Source organism: Coffea arabica, chromosome 1e (genome assembly GCF_036785885.1).
Source record: "Coffea arabica cultivar ET-39 chromosome 1e, Coffea Arabica ET-39 HiFi, whole genome shotgun sequence".
In the NCBI taxonomy this organism is placed as follows: domain Eukaryota; kingdom Viridiplantae; phylum Streptophyta; class Magnoliopsida; order Gentianales; family Rubiaceae; genus Coffea; species Coffea arabica.
The window spans coordinates 51,789,635-51,805,444 of NC_092311.1; the positions used below are offsets into that span (position 1 = coordinate 51,789,635).

The 15,810-nt window shown below is 36.7% G+C and overlaps 2 protein-coding genes across 7 annotated transcripts; both read right to left on the minus strand.

Moving 5' to 3' along the window:
* Positions 1–91: 91 nt before the first annotated feature.
* LOC140004218 (uncharacterized) lies at positions 92–8,204 on the minus strand. 6 transcript variants are annotated; one of them, XR_011820429.1, is made up of 17 exons: positions 7,947–8,204; positions 7,715–7,844; positions 7,329–7,417; positions 6,426–6,585; positions 6,179–6,317; positions 5,296–5,389; positions 4,269–4,409; positions 3,533–3,633; positions 3,231–3,344; positions 2,814–3,037; positions 2,091–2,149; positions 1,830–2,015; positions 1,631–1,754; positions 1,498–1,556; positions 1,090–1,149; positions 786–950; positions 92–581 (listed from the first exon to the last, which is right to left on the minus strand). XR_011820429.1 is itself a non-coding variant. In XM_072062599.1 (17 exons), the coding sequence occupies exons 1-17, from the start codon at positions 8,017–8,019 to the stop codon at positions 288–290; spliced, it is 2,298 nt and encodes a 765-aa protein (XP_071918700.1). In that variant the 5' UTR covers positions 8,020–8,203; the 3' UTR covers positions 92–287. The 6 variants fall into 6 exon arrangements, 5 of the variants coding, with proteins under 5 accessions (XP_071918700.1, XP_027093653.2, XP_071918708.1 ...); XM_072062599.1 differs by having other exon boundaries at positions 1,090–1,235; positions 7,947–8,203; XM_027237852.2 differs by having other exon boundaries at positions 1,090–1,235; positions 7,329–7,427; positions 7,947–8,203.
* A 3,163-nt stretch (positions 8,205–11,367) lies between these two features.
* LOC140020005 (CLAVATA3/ESR (CLE)-related protein TDIF-like) lies at positions 11,368–11,760 on the minus strand. Its single transcript, XM_072071550.1, has one exon. The coding sequence runs from the start codon at positions 11,758–11,760 to the stop codon at positions 11,368–11,370; it is 393 nt and encodes a 130-aa protein (XP_071927651.1).
* Positions 11,761–15,810: the final 4,050 nt, after the last annotated feature.

Here is a 15,810-nt window from a genome sequence, read left to right on the forward strand (position 1 = left end):
CATAATAATACATTCAGGACTCACTTCCTGGAGACTATGGGAAATTTCTTCCGGTCCAAAAAAAAAAGCTCATTTCACAAAATTTCTGCAGTTACGGAAGGAATGACGACGCTATATTATTACAGCTTCCTCGGTACCAAATTGAAAAAACTCCTTGATTCATGGTAGCAGTTATTTCAGGACTCCTGGCGTATGATAGAAACCAGAAAAACGTTCACTGAACTTGAGATGACTGACATAATAATTATGAACAAACATATTTGGTTGGTGAAGAAATGAGAGCAATCTCAAAGAGCAACATTCACTTCTATAGAGGAGGCTGTCAGAACTACACTTTTAGAATTATCGGCTTTTGGGTGGTCACCACAATCAAATTTCAGCCTCACGTGCAAGGGCTTAACAAATATGAGATCTTTTAGATCCCTTTTCGAACTCAACAGGAATTGAATGACTGAATCTCTAGCAGGCTTTCTCAGTGGGTCGATGATATCTGCTATCCTGGCTGCATCTTCGACTCGATTGTCAGTGCTTGAACTTGAACTCCTTTTTAGCCTTAAATATAGTGGTGCATATATGATGACCTGGACAATAATGAAGATGAGGTGCAAGTTATGGAACAAAATGAGTTCTATAATTCAAAGAGGAAGTAAACTAAGATTAGGTGAGGTAACCATTCTAAAGATCGAGGGCAAATGGAAATGTTCCCCGACCTGACTACGAGCAGTACAATTATGTGCTTCTGACAAGAAGATTACAGGAAAGCAACAAAGTGAATACAGTCGTACCTCACTTGTTCCAGGACTTGTTGAAACGGTGCAATCAATGCAAACTCTGCCTTCTTGAACTACCCTGTTTTCACCTGTGGTCTCCGCTGCTGTTCTTGATTCCCCTTCTGATGTCGTGAATGTTAGGTGGTCAATTTCATCATACCACTGTTGGGCAACACCAACCTGCATACACGTCCAAAACTATGATGAACTCTGCATCTACAGGACGTTTCTTTTTCTTTTCCACTTTAAACTGCATTGTTGGAGGAAGCTTAAGCTATTCAACCCAAGGTTAAAAACTGGAACATATTGGAAATAGAACCTTTTCAGTAGAATCAGCCTTGCTCTCAGCTCCAGAGACTTCCATTGCCGTTCCTCTTGCCTGGCACCATATACAACTTTTATCCAATGGTTCTACAAGATCCATGTCTTCGGGAATCAGTATCTTCATCAATATGTTTACTCTACCTGTACACAACAATAGCCAGAGAAGGATTGAGAGTTCCAACAAGATGATTAATCAGAATCAGAGGAAGATACCACACAGAAAAAGGTTATTCATCTCATGCTCAGATTTAGTCAATTGACTGATGAACTCATATACTATAATCATAGTGGCTGAAGCAATGAACTTAAATAGAAAAGCTTCCTGGGGCTGTCCAAGCGGCCCCTGCAACGACTACCAGAAAGTTACTGTCAATGAAATTCACTTTGTCAAAGCAGTCAATACCTGGCAACAAGCTGAAACCTTCTATATGATCAATGTGCATTTCGGATAATACATCACCCCTACATCAAGAGAAGAAAAATATGTCAATAAGGTAACTGAAAAAGTAACTACCATAGAAAGCCAATTTACTTACGCTGCACAAACTCGTTCCAATGGGAATGAGAACCAATAAGGAAGCCCAAGGACACCAAAATTTGAGAATTGAAAGCTTGATATTGACCCTGATTTTCCATTAAGTTTGAATACCATCTGACCCACTTCACAGAAACATTAATCACAACATGAATCGCACAAGCCACTTAATAAGGAAGAGAGATGGGTAAATATTGTACCTGCATCACAGAGGACTAAATCATCCTTAAAATTTGCTACAGAGGACAACAAGCCAGAATGAGGAATTCCATCCAATGAGGAAGTCATGCCTAAATGTTGCTGCAACCAATCACTAGGTATATGCTTCAAAACAGATGATTTCTCCATAATCATCTCTCCACAGATTTCCAAAACCTTTGGAAGACCTTTTCAATATTGACAAATCAATACTATGAACCTTACAAATGAGAGAAAATAAGAAACAATCACAAATTACTGACCTTTTACCACTTCTTTAATAACCCCACAAGCCAGATCCACAATCCATAGAGTTCCAAAGCTGAACAAGGAAGTAAATCAATCACACCATCCCACCCCTCAACACCAATCCCACCCAACCACACTGAGGGGAAAAAAATGATGATCTCGTCATTTAAGATAGCATAACTTTCCTACAGACAGCCTTTGCTAAAGCAAGAATAGGAAGCATTACTACATCAGCAAAGGACAAACAACAGATAATGGGATACAGTATCTGCAATTATCAAATCGCAAATGCTATCTCTGTAAGCAAAGATAAGCTTGGTCCAGAAAATGGGAAGGGACCAAGAAGAATTGATCAGTCTCAGTTGACCCTCAGACCCACTTTTAGAAGCCTTAGAAGCAATCGACAGGATAAAACGAAAAGAAAGAAACCATGGTCTTAGGTGAGAAGTGGCAATCTGGTGCTTTTTCTGTTCAAAAATTAGCTATGCAGACACTTTCAGAATACCCCTCTTCCGCACAAACAAGAATAACGGCAAAGAACAGCAACATTACTGGAAAAGACATGTCAAGGCATTCTGTCTCTGAAGATTTGAGCTTTGTGCCTCCTTAACCATACAGAGGCTCTTAATAATTCAGATAAACTTCCTCACAATCACCATTATTGAATTAGACCTTCAGCTATACAACTAGAGCTTGAAGCAGGTTTATTTGTAAATGAGGCAATTAAAGTTTTATACCTGCGATTGAGAACAAAGAGATCATTGCTGGTTGACTTTAATAGATGCCAAGGAAACAACAATGAATCAGAATGAAACGCCTCAGATGGAGTGTCTACTTCTCTCTTCTTCCCAAGCTTATCCAGGACCCAGCTCCATAAACTAGTAGTCTTTTTACTAGTGTTTGTCGGATAAATTGTCTCAACGACCCTTCTCTGCATATCAGCTCTCCTTATGGCATGGTTCTTCAATGAGGAAAACAGAGTCAGTTAAATTTGCAGGCGAGCTACAAGAAGATAAAGCCAAAAAGAAAGAAAGCAAGTACAGCAAGAGAAGAATCAGAAAATAGAAAATTCATATATAAGACTACAATCAACATCATGCATCAATAATAGATACACCATATTACATAAGAAAATATAAAGAGAAAAAATATACCTCCGAGTCGACAAAATACAAACAATCCTCAGGAGCATGATAAAAAGAGGCAGCAGGGCGCATCAACTTGGCATTCTCAAACTCTGCATCCTCAAAACCAGGAACAGAACCTATCTGAATTCAGATAATAATGAATACCATAAAACTTCTGCTTTCTCCACAATGATAATACTATTAAATACTTCTAGTTTTCAGGGTTAATTTCAAGGAATTCACAATTTGACAGTTGAATTTCGTAAGAACTAAAGTCAAAAATCAAAAAATATATATATATACACACACACACACCCACACCCACATACAGAGTCCAAAATCTTTGCATTGATATCAAAGATGATGATGCGATGATGGTTAGAATCAGAAAGGAACAAGCGATTTCCATCTTCATCTACAGAAATACAACCTGCCAAAAATAAGGAACAATTACAATTCTCATTTTCAACTGAAATAATCCAACATCTTATAATAGCTGTACAGGTACTAGGTTTAGAGCCAAGAAACACTGGGACAAATCTAATATGACCCGACAATTAATGTTGAAAGATGCAATAATGCTCCTTCCTAATGGCTCAACCATCAGGATTTAACTGAACTTGATTGCACAATAATCTCTCTCTGAGCTCCTATACCAAGCAAAAAGGGGCCAAAAATAAAAACAAAGACAAGAATACAAGAGAACAGAAAAGGGCATTCATCATGTATACAAAAGATTATATAGCTTTTTAACATTTTCCATGGGTAGCACGTCTCATTTAATCATGTATGGAAGGTTGCACAAGCTATTCATGGAACAGCAGTAACCCGGGCCAACTCTTCAGACAAGTCATGAATGAACACAAGAATGCTAAGTTCTACAATTCAACTAGAAGTAAAAGAGACCATCCTAACTGTTCTGTTGAGAAGAATTCCATTATGTTGCAGGCCATCAAACTTACCTACTTGTTTATTTACAACTATTCTAGTCACATATGCCAGAAAGATTCCCATTGCAGCATCAGGCGATAGATTTATTTAACCAATATATTTAGAAATATTCACCTGGGAAGCAAAGAAACAAATTCCGCAAGGATGAGTAGTGATGTGGTTCCTTGACAATCTGAATTCGATTTGCCCAACTGCTTTCCAGCTTATTTACCAACCTAGAGATCTGTCCATGATCCGCAGTTAAGATTTTGACAGCTGCAATTAAGATAACCAAAGAAAGAACCTAAGAATGAATAAAACAATGTGAACAACAACTGCAATCTCTGATAGATTCTGCAATAAACAATCCATGACTATAATAGAAAGAACCATGAAAAAGCCACTACCAATCATTTCAATCTTCATTGAGCCCCACAAGCTTTAGAGGTCTAGAAAGAGGACTATTTCATGTAAACTTATGGTGTCACAGCCCCCAAGACAGCCTATAGAAAGACTTCTGTGCAGCATAAAGTAAGGCCAAGACAACAAAGGAAGTTTCAGGACCACATAAAAATATTCCGCACTTAAATAGGGTTCCCGCTAAACATCATGTATACAGCATAAATCTAGTAGGAAATGAGGATTCGTGTTTTTACTTCAATATGAAAGAAATTCAAAAGGTGATTCTAAGCAAGAACATGCAAGCTTTTCAGTAACAAGTTAATTTGTCTCTAACAAAGGTACAAAAATGCACATAGAAAACAAGAAAATTTTAGACAACATAAAATAAAGAGAAGTGCAACGGAAATGCATGTTTGAAATATTGTGAGATTAAACAAGAAGATAAATTCAAAAGCCCTGTGATACCCTAATTTATAACAGGTGAAATAAGCAGTCATCATAAGTAAAGCTAGTAAAAACTCTTTCTGGTAGCAAGATCCTTTAGTTGGTACTTCAGAATCAATTCGGTTAGGGATCTAAAAACTTCATGAGTAAGATCACCACCATCAAAAATCAAGTTCATGCACTAAGTGTATACATGTCAAATGCACGAGTACCAGTATTTATATTTGAATGATGACAGAAAAAAGAAATTTGATACACTGACGTCTAAATAGGTGTTGTAATAGGCCAACAGATACACGACAAGGAAGCTGTATACCTTTATCAAGAGTTGCAAGATCAACATCCTTCTCGTGATAGATCAAAGGACTCTCAAACCCCTTAAACATTATGTAGCAGGGACCATCTTTTTTCTAATCAAATGAAAAAAAAAAAAAGTTACATGTATATGAAAATAAATGGCCTTCAAGCAAAGTGAGACAAAGAACACACAAGATTTGTATTTGAAGGCATCAGCTCCAAAGATAATGAATCTGCATTCCAATTACATTGTCAGAGACACAAGAATGATCACGTGATAAAAAATTGAAACTTAATACCACAACTAACAAGTAACATTCCCAAACACAGTTGGTGCTTTCAGATTTAAACAAAGCAAAACAAATAAAAGATGAGCATCAAATATAACAACAATTTCTCTATATTGTAGTACAACCATACATGGGATATAGGACAATGAAAATGGCGATGCAACTGATCTAGCCACAATGACCTGATGAAAAAATTGGAAAAAGCACCTCAAGTTCAACCAACTGAATAGATTTGAAACAAGATAGATTTGTCTATGTGTGTACAAATGTGTGCATATATATAAGATGGTACTCTTTTCATAATCATGCAACAAGATTGTAGGCATATCAACATGATTCAGAGAACAGCATCATTCAGATTGAGATAGAGCACAATTGCTCAACTTTTTCCCAAAAAAAGGTCAAAGTGAAACTACAAGCAAAGCAATATTACTTTTGGATCTAAAGTAGGAAGCTAAGTATTTCTTCAATGTAAGGTTTGGCAGACTTTTTGCAAGATAATTTGGAAGACCACGTTGAACAAATTCTCATAGGAGGTTAGTTTAACTACTTTGAGTAACCAATCCATACGAATTCTTCCCTTGGCCCCTAAAACAAAAAATAGTGACACACCTGAGGATAACACTTGTTAGACAATAAAACGGGAAACAAAATGTACTCAGCCATGATCCTCCAGAGTAAATTTGTTGGAACAGCATTTAAAGAAATTGATGGACTATATTGGAATCCCATCACCTGTAGAGAAGGATACCTGCAACCACAATAATAAGAAGCACTGAGTGATCTAACTGATATAGTCACATACTTCTACAGTCAGATTCAACAAGCTTAAGTAGCTGACAGTAGGTGTTTACTCTACCTTTGCTGAAGTGATTTAACCTTCTCAAACATGCTCAAGGGATTACAGCCAGATAGCACAAAATCTCCAATATCTTCACCAGCAACAATTAAGAAGATTCCATCTTTCTTAAAGAAACTCTTGCACCCCTCATGTTTGTTTAACCACCTATAGGAATAGCCTGTGGTTACAACATGAACTTTCAGAAAGATGAGCTTGCTACTCCAAGACTTGACACCCGGTAGAAGGGTAAATGACTTAAATAGTAATGTAAATGTAATAGATTATATGCAATATAAGACTTTTATAACCATGAGTTCTGTACCACTTATAAACCTTCTTCAACCACTACCTTCACTCTTTCAAGGTACAAATGGAAACAGAAATCGCAGTCTGGGTGTCCCAGAACGGCATTGTCTCTTTATCTTCCCATTTTAAAAGTCAACCAACCATTTACTTGATGTTCCAACATGCACAACCAGAAAGTGGTCTAGAATATCCACTTAAAAAGAGCACATTTTTTATCAGTAAATAATCATAATACAAGTTGGCAAGCACCAAACAGCTAATATAAACACAGAACATCGAGTTCTAATAGCCAAAACATTGTAAAATAGTTCATCTTCATTATCTAATCTAGCAGATTAGTTTTAAAATGGATTTCCACTATCAAATATTAAACGCATCATAGACATGGTATTATAGGCACGGTATTCTGTGCCAACCAACAATCTCAACCTTCACTCTTGGCACCCAAAGAAACGCCAAATAGTCAATTTTATGTCCATTATAGCATCTAAAATACGATCAAATTAGAAGTATCATTATGATCAAAAGTACACGGGTGATGTTGATTGCAGAAAGAAGCAAACTTCTACAAAATAAACATAGTTGTTAGAAATTAAACATGTGGGTCTGCCTCACCTTGGTGTTCATCGAGAGTAGATTGCATAAAAGAAAGGAAATCAGCTTCAGATAGAGGTTCAAGTGATACCTCTCGCGATGTTGAGTACCTGAAAATAACTGTCATTGAAAAGTAAGAACTTTTGGGAGCTGGCAAACATTGATCATAATAGCAAAGGTCCCACATTAGGAATTGACCAGTAACCTCCTCAGTCAAATCAAGCCCTCAATAATTTAATCAAGAATTAAGATTTAAACAAGTAATGATTCTCAATTTTGCTTGGACAATTAAAAACTATACAAAATCCTAAATGACAGTACTAGCAAATCACTGCTGTTACCGTTTCAATTAAGATTATTTCTACCAGAATCCTCAATGAAAAAATAGAAATTGAAATTATTACTACCTCTGGGAATGAAGGCTTCTGCTCCATTCGAGCTTCTTGTCATTTCTCAAGCACTCATGACTCGAAGATAACCAACGCAGCCACAAATTATCAATGCCTCCCCTAGATGATTGGTAACTTCCATAACAAACTAACAAGAAATAGGAAAGCAAAAGAGCTAATTAAAAGAACAGAAATTAATTGAGTTCAATAGAAATGATGAGTAGGTAGGTTGTAGGAGTAAAATTTATACCAGAGTAAAACTTGGGAACGAGTCTTGGGATTTCCTTAAAGCTCCTAACTCTGACTGCCATCTTTATTACCATCCCAGAGAAATCTATCCACCTTTTACTATTTGCTTCGCTACCCTTTTCCTCTTTTTTGCTTTTCGTTCTTCTCCCTGAGATTACTCGGCGAGGGGAGGACGGCGGGAGAATGAATTTCCAAAGTCTCGAGTCTGCTGGACTACAACTGCTTCGAAATAGAAAGCGGGTTTGGAATTTGGATCCAGGCTTAGCTGTTACTACTATTTTGTAGTACTGCTTTGCTTGGAGTACGAACGGGGGAATCCCATATTGGGCTGACAAGAAAGCGCATCCACTGCCAGGCCCTAGAGACGCATGCTTAATGCTTACCCGACTTAGATTAACTGGGCACCGCATACTTGAAGCCTTCATTTTTTTCGAGCTTCTTGTTGATTTGGGCCTTTGTCCTTTTCTATTTTCTTAATGTTTTGCCGAAAATAAGACAAAAGCATTAGATTGGGCTTTTCCTTTTTCCATTTTTTTTTCTGCCATGCCACACTTGCAACTCATGTGACCGTAACCTAATTCAATGCTTAAAGTTATACTTAATAGGCTCAGATTTTAATATGTTCAGATGCATTTAATGGTAAAAAATAAAACATCTGAATTAATTGAATTAATTAAATGACACTGAATTTTTTAAACAAAACTTGCCTTCAAAATAAGTGATAAACTAATATTCACTTATCATTTAATGTGATATGCATTTAAAGGTATCAGATTTAGTACTACTTAACAAAGTGATAAGCTATTCACTTATCATTTAATGTAATATACACTCAAATGTATCAGATGTAGTACTTAGTAGCTCAAATGTATCAAATTTTGTGCTTAATAATTCAATTTAGTGACTTAATGGATTCAAATTTTAGAGTTTAGTTTTCATACTTCAGTTCCATCTATCTATCGAACACACCATAAATCATACCGAATTTGGGACGCAACTATGAAAACGTATGCTTTGGAGGAGCCAATTTGTTACTAATCCTACTTTGCACTGTGTTGATTTGATTGTGACGAAGTAGGAATCCAACTAGTAGTATTCGTGAGCCATGGCAGCTTGAGTACCAAGACAGAGGCAGAGAGCAGATTTTTACTTTAGCAAAAGGGGAACACTTTGCATTTTGGGCCTGCATGCTAAAGATGGCATTGTAGCTTGTTGAGCATGCCTTGCGGTCTTGTATCCCTGCTACCATGACCCAAGGGACTGACTTTTTTTTGCCCTTTTTCTAATCAACTTTTTCAGTGATGGCGTGAAAGAAAAAAAAAAAAAAAAAAAAAAGCAAACCGCCTTGACATTCTTGATTGCAGTTCAGCTTTCCAGAAGAGGTCCGGCCAATTTCCTTGTATGAGGTAAGCAGAGTACCATTTCACCTTCGTGTATGTAATGTCAATTGCTTCTTCCGGTTGAGCTTGTCTCTTTGCCTTCCTAGAATGCTTTTTTTGTCAACCACAATTGTTTTGAAAATTTCTATCGTACAAAATTTACCAAAAATTGGGAGGAATTATGCCTATCTTACCACGAATTATGTCTCTTAGAGTAGAGAAAAATAGTTAATTTCTTAATTATATGACATAAGACTAATCCTAGACGTGATAAAATTTTGTATTAGGACTCATTTCCCATGTGCATATTATGTTAATAAATACAAGTTTATTGACGCCAGGACCTTGGAAACATCAACTATTGTATTGTAGTGTAACATCTCTTTAACTACTACAAAGTTGTAAGCAAACTTAACCATTTTAACTCCCATCAAATCTTTTTTTCTTTCTCTCTCTCTCTCTTTTTTTTTTGGTGGAACTAGTAATTAAGCGTATGTTTATGTTGATGATCGAATATGGGCTCTCGTAGTTACGAATACTTTTTGTTTATTTAGTCTTTAAAGAAGCGATCTATTATTCTCAACCAATTTGTGACCCTCCTCTTTTTCTCTCATAAACATTGTAATTAAGTTGGATATGATCAAAGCGTATCGAAGCGTCACTAGTAAATAATACAGGGCACTTATGTTGCCTGCACAAATGTACAATATATACTACTGCTACTAGTACAAACTGTTACCAGTAATCAGTAATGAGAGTACTTTCTTTGTCATCAGCTGGCATGCATTCATTCATGATCAAACAATAGCTAACCATAACATTAAAGTGGTTTTCTTTTTCCAATACAAATAGTTCCCCAACACAGCACCAAATCGTACAATTAACAAGAAGCATCCATCGTCAACAAGACCGGCCATATGTTTGTGTCAAAGGATGATGAGACATTGCACTAAACTTTTCTTCTCACATCCGTACGCCAAAACTTCTTTCTTTCTTTATTAGTTTTGCTGAATAGAACTGCCACTGGGCGCATATGATTGCTCAATTACAGGAAATGAGACTGTTATCATTATGAAATCATGGGCTCATCATGTCTGTTCGGTATCAGCTTTATTGGATTTTGTGTTTTGAGAAGACAAAAGTAAAAGTCCAAAGCTACTGAAATAATGTTGCAGGAAATAACAAAAGGTACTTCCACCACGGATCTGACACCACTGAACCAACCTTTGTTCAAGATCCCGTGTTCTTCTCCCCTTTACCCCTCCTCATGAAAAACGAAGGAAACCCTAATGGAACCATGAAACAGATTCAGAGATATTACAGGCATCACGGCTTCGTAATCAATTAACTTCGACCAGCTTGATCGGTTCAGAAAATAAAATAAATAAAATCTGGAGGAGTAGAAAACTTATGAACATGCAGTTGATCTTGTTATTTGTTATGTCCTGCTATCCATCCTTCAGACAGGTATCATAAAATGGAAAAAACTTATTGATGAAAAGACTGCACCAAGACAAAGGAGGGAGTGATAAAAGCTTGCTCGTTCGAGAAATTTGAAAGGAATAAATGCTTGAAGCAAAGTAGAAAGAAAGAAAGAAAATATACATAAATATTTCAACCAATCAACGAATTACACAAGCAAACTAAAGATGCTCTCTCTCTCTCCCTATGTCTCAAAACTATATGTAACACTAACAACAGCAATCTAGTACAATACCATAATAATTATCATGGATAGTTTATGATCTATATCCGAAATATGTAGATCCTTACATACAAGGATATATTATAAATAGGTTCTTTTGCTATACAATTCTACAAAAGAGGATATGATAGAGAATTAAGGGCAAAAAGTGATGCTAATAACAATGGCCAAGACAACAAAGCCAATTAACTTAATCCTCTCGCTGAGGACAACTAATATTTGGCGGCGACTGATACGAGGATTACCAGAGATGATAGCAACGACTCAAGCTAGCTAGCTAGCATCCTTCCCGGTTCGTGAGTAGACTTCAAATTGTGTAATTCAACGAGCTTACCTTTTCAATTTGATATGGGGTTTGGTCCGCTTGGAACTTCATGTTCACCAGCTTCAAACTCCCTAGAAGCAGAAGATGATGATGATGATGATGGCGTGTGCATAGTTTTGCTCCTTCTGGAGTGCAGTTTCATAGCAGATGATGGTGGTGATGGCGATGAGGCTGATGATGGTGAAGAATGAGGGACAAGAGTTTGAGTTGATTCCAGAGATGGACTAATGGAGGGATCAGAGGAGTGTACGAGAACGAGGAAGATGAAAATGAGGCCAAGAAAGAGAAGGAAAGGGTTTTGGGATTTTGAAGAGCTTTCGGAGATTTTCGATGAGGTTTTCAATGTTGCCATGCAATCAGGAATAAGAAGCCACCCCCCGACAGCCCACAAGAGATCAATATCCATGAACCACTTATACACCTCCCCAACTGCTAGCTAAGTAGCTAGAGATCCAGAGTCGCGGAGGGCAGAAGACAGAGAAGAAAGAGAAAGAGGGAGACAAAGAATAGAAGGAAAGCAAGAAAGATGGAAAGATGGGAGGAGAGAAGCTTCACCAAAAGTAAACATGGGAAAGAAGTTTTTGAAATTCGGTACACATTTGTTGGGGAGGAATTAAAGAACCACCTCAGCATCGACGTAATATTTATTTTGAGGTTCAAAATCCTCGACCGGTGCATAAGTTGACCAAAGTGCCCCTTCTTTTGTCTTTTATAGTATTATCTTTTTCTTTTTTTTTTTTGGAGAACAAAAAGGTTTAAGCACTAAGACTTGTTAACGTTGAGAGAATTACTGTAACTATTTCTAAGAATTATTTATAATTCAGCTCTTGAAGCTCAAAGTCGTATAGAAAATAGTAGTATGGACAGGAATGTGCTTGCGTTTTTTAACTTGATCGATCATATAAAAATTTGGCGACTATGCTAGAAAGGAAAATTAGCGAGAAGGGATAAACATGTCACAGAACACGGATTCTTCCTACCATGTACGCTAGCTGTATAATTCATCACCGGGTCCTGGCGTGTCATTTCCAGATGTTGAGAGTCAAATATTCACAGCTGAGAGCAGATGCCAATTGTCCCTGATGCTTTTTACACCCGTAAAAATTCTGGAGGAGATGATTAAGGTATCTATCTAGCTGGAGAATTGATGCAATAAAGATTATTATGTTATGTCACGTAGAAGATGTATGGGAGGGGGGGCATAACAGTCATGTTATTCAAGATCTTCAGTCACTCTTGAATTTGCTGTACTAGTGTTTACTGTGCTATTCTATGGGGCCATTTGTTCTTCGTTAATAAAGAATCTAGTTGCGAGGAAAAGAGCCGGGCACCAGAAAGAAAGAAAGAAAAAGGCAGGAGAAGGGAAGAAGATACACGTAGATTATGAATTATGATCATCAGGGTGGCTTTTTCTTGCTTGGACGGTAGCCCAGAAGAAAGCTTGCTTTGACTTGCGAACATTAAGCTTTGAAATTGGTGGAGTTGTTCTTCGCTTGATTCTCTTCTTTATCGCTGATTTAATTTAATATTCCATCTTAAAGTGGCTGATCATATTATATCCTGTCGAATGAGTTCTTTATTCTCCATCATCTACGTGCATTGGAAATGTTTATTCCCCATCTAATTTATAAAAGAGAACGCTTCACAAAAATGGCATATATGCGTGGGGTATTTGTCAGACGAGCTTTCAACTTACTTACCTTCATTATCTGATTGGCCGAACCAATTTGTATTAGTATATATCCTTTCCTTTGATTGCTTAGGTTCACGAGTAAAGGGTCATGTCCCATATTGGTCCAAGAGATGAAGAAAGAGCGGTTAATATGTAAGTAAGGGTTCAAGTCCTAATGGCTGAAGTCTTTGGGTCAGAGTTGGATTCCTGACTTACATATTGGGTTCTTTTTTTTTGGTTGCCCGCCCAGTATCCGAAGCTTTGCCCCGACTAATCCGGACCCGACCTGCGTCGCGCACCTGACTTACATATTGGGTTCTTTGGTGGACTCTTTCGAGATGTTTCCCCTGTCATAAAAGACTTGCAGTAAGAAACAGCTACCCCTCCAATTAAAGATCCTTTTCTTCACATATATATATATATATATTCTAAAAACTGATGATGGTTAGTAAAATATTGATCAATCGTAAGAATTCATAGATTTCTTTAACATATGATGATTTGTGTGTCAGTATTAAAGTATGAGAATAAGAATCTCTTTGTGCTAAAAAAAAAAAGAGAGAGAGAGAGAGAGAAATAGAAGAGGATGAAGAATCCCTCTCTGTGTTTTTGCGTAACTATGTGGGCACGCACACTGCAGCTTCAGTAATAATTTCCTGGCTTCCAAAAGAAACTTGCCCATGTAAAATAGTACGTAGTTACACGCAAAGCAAGCTAATAAAAAAAAAATGCAGCTGCTTAATTTTCTCCATTTCTTTTCCTGTTACTATTGCAAGTTTTTTTTTATGAAAACATGCCAAAATGCGTTAACGTGAGAAGATGAGTATAAGAGCGCAGAATGGAAAACATCCATTACTGGCGACGATATAATTTCAAAGAAAAATTGGACTGTCTTACTGGAAAGAGTTTCTCTAAAACAGATTTGATTTTGTTAAAGAAACATAAATTTGTACTAGTTACTTTCCAGCTTTATCCCCGTAGGCTAATTGACATTTGAAAACTAGAATATTACGAAAGGCAAATTTCAAAGCACGCTATGCTAGTTGGCCATCAAATCAAATAAGTATCTTTAAATTAAGCACCAATTATGCCTATCTAGTATAATGTGAATGTTATACAAAAATGAAATGTTTGATATCTGACTTTGACATTTATCTTCATTTGAAGAAAACTAAAAATTCTCAACTTTAACTGTGGTTTTATCAACTTTACATAGGCCAATCGTGACATCAAAATAGTTGGAACATAAATTAAGCTAAATTATCGTTCGACATTGCACGTCGTGATTATACGCAGAAATCCCTGCCCGACAGAAAAGAAAAAGGATCAAGAAATTTATGTGAAGTATGTGAGATAAAAATGTGATTAAAAAATATATTGATAATTCAAGCAAATCAATTTGTGCAAAATAATTTACCATCCAGACCATTGGAACCTCCTTTATTGGGTCTAGGGTGGAGTCTGACGAGTTAGTATTTTACTCTATTTCAAGGTAAATTGATAATTTCACATTTTATCATAATATTTTTCAATTTAATTACATCATATTTACATTTTTTTATATTATTTTTCAATCCAAATACATCAAAGGACAAACGCGCAGGAAATGGCTCTTCATTCATCAATCATGCTTTTCAAGTCTTTTTCTTTTTTAAACAGTTTAGTGCTCGGGAATTTTTTTTCATTTTGTGCTTGTTATTGAATTCAGGATGCTTTTTGTCCTTTTCTATCCTCTCCATTGCATTGAAAGCATCATACTAATACTGGTGTGAAAATTAAGACGAAGCATGAAAAATCCCCATGTAGTTGTAGGGTCATATGATATCACAATTAATAATGTCGTAGGGAAAGATGAGAACGAGAGGGCTTTGTTGTCCTTGATTTTATTAGAGTGAGTGGCATCATCACATAATCATAAGTCAAATGGGGTTTAGTAATAACAATTCAGTAATTACAGTTAGTAACGAGGATGAGATTAGTTCCAATGCGCTGTTGAAAAATCGAACTCTCAATGCTATGTTAACAGTGCTAAGTTCCTCATATATGGTTTGCACACACAAATGAGTGAGCTTTTCTTCTACCACCCCCCCCCCCCACACACCAACACAGACACGGGCACACACATTATATATATATATGTATATATATATAGACGCAGACCCTTTCCCCGGCCTGAAGTCATCACTTGCCTGCTCAGTGCCCATATATAGTTGAGAATTGAAACCAACCATCACGTTATGCATCCCATATTTCCGTGAAATTTGGCGTTAAAACTTTAAAAAGTCAATGGAGCGGACTATGACAAAGATTATTGAATGAATGAATGAGTTGATGATTGTTTGTGTTTTAGTGTTAACCACCAAAAAGAAATGTGGAATGATGATTTTCAACTTTTTGAAGACAAGGAGGCAGACAGCCTCTCTCTACGTCTTTGGCCTTACCTCACCTGTTATGAGCCACTAGTTGGCTAGCGGCAGCACCAAGTCCTGACTGTTTCGACCCAAAATGTCAACGAATTTAGATAAGCAAATCACCTCGATCGCTCTCACTGCCATTAGCCATTACGTACCATATATAGTCCATGTCCAGCCTCTGTGGACTATGGTTCACCTTTTATAGCTAATCTACCTCTAATTATGATGCTTAGGTACAAGCTTGACGAAGAAAATGATAGAAAGTGCTGCAGTTAAAAGAAGGATGGATGTATAGCCATCCCACTAAGAAAATCGATTTAAATATTGATGCATAAATTATGTTGCAGTAAATTTTTAGAATTAATCTTTT

What these genes read in the sequence shown, in the direction of transcription:
- LOC140004218 (XM_072062599.1), bottom strand. Translation starts at nt 8,019, where the DNA reads ATGGTAATAAAGATGGCAGTCAGAGTTAGGAGCTTTAAGGAAATCCCA. An exon ending in TACTCTCGATGAACACCAAG is followed by an intron (nt 6,586 to 7,328) that starts GTGAGGCAGACC and finishes TTGTAACCACAG; the next exon opens with GCTATTCCTATAGGTGGTTA. An exon ending in TCTTGCAACTCTTGATAAAG is followed by an intron (nt 4,410 to 5,295) that starts GTATACAGCTTC and finishes TCTTAATTGCAG; the next exon opens with CTGTCAAAATCTTAACTGCG.
- LOC140020005 (XM_072071550.1), bottom strand. Translation starts at nt 11,760, where the DNA reads ATGGATATTGATCTCTTGTGGGCTGTCGGGGGGTGGCTTCTTATTCCT.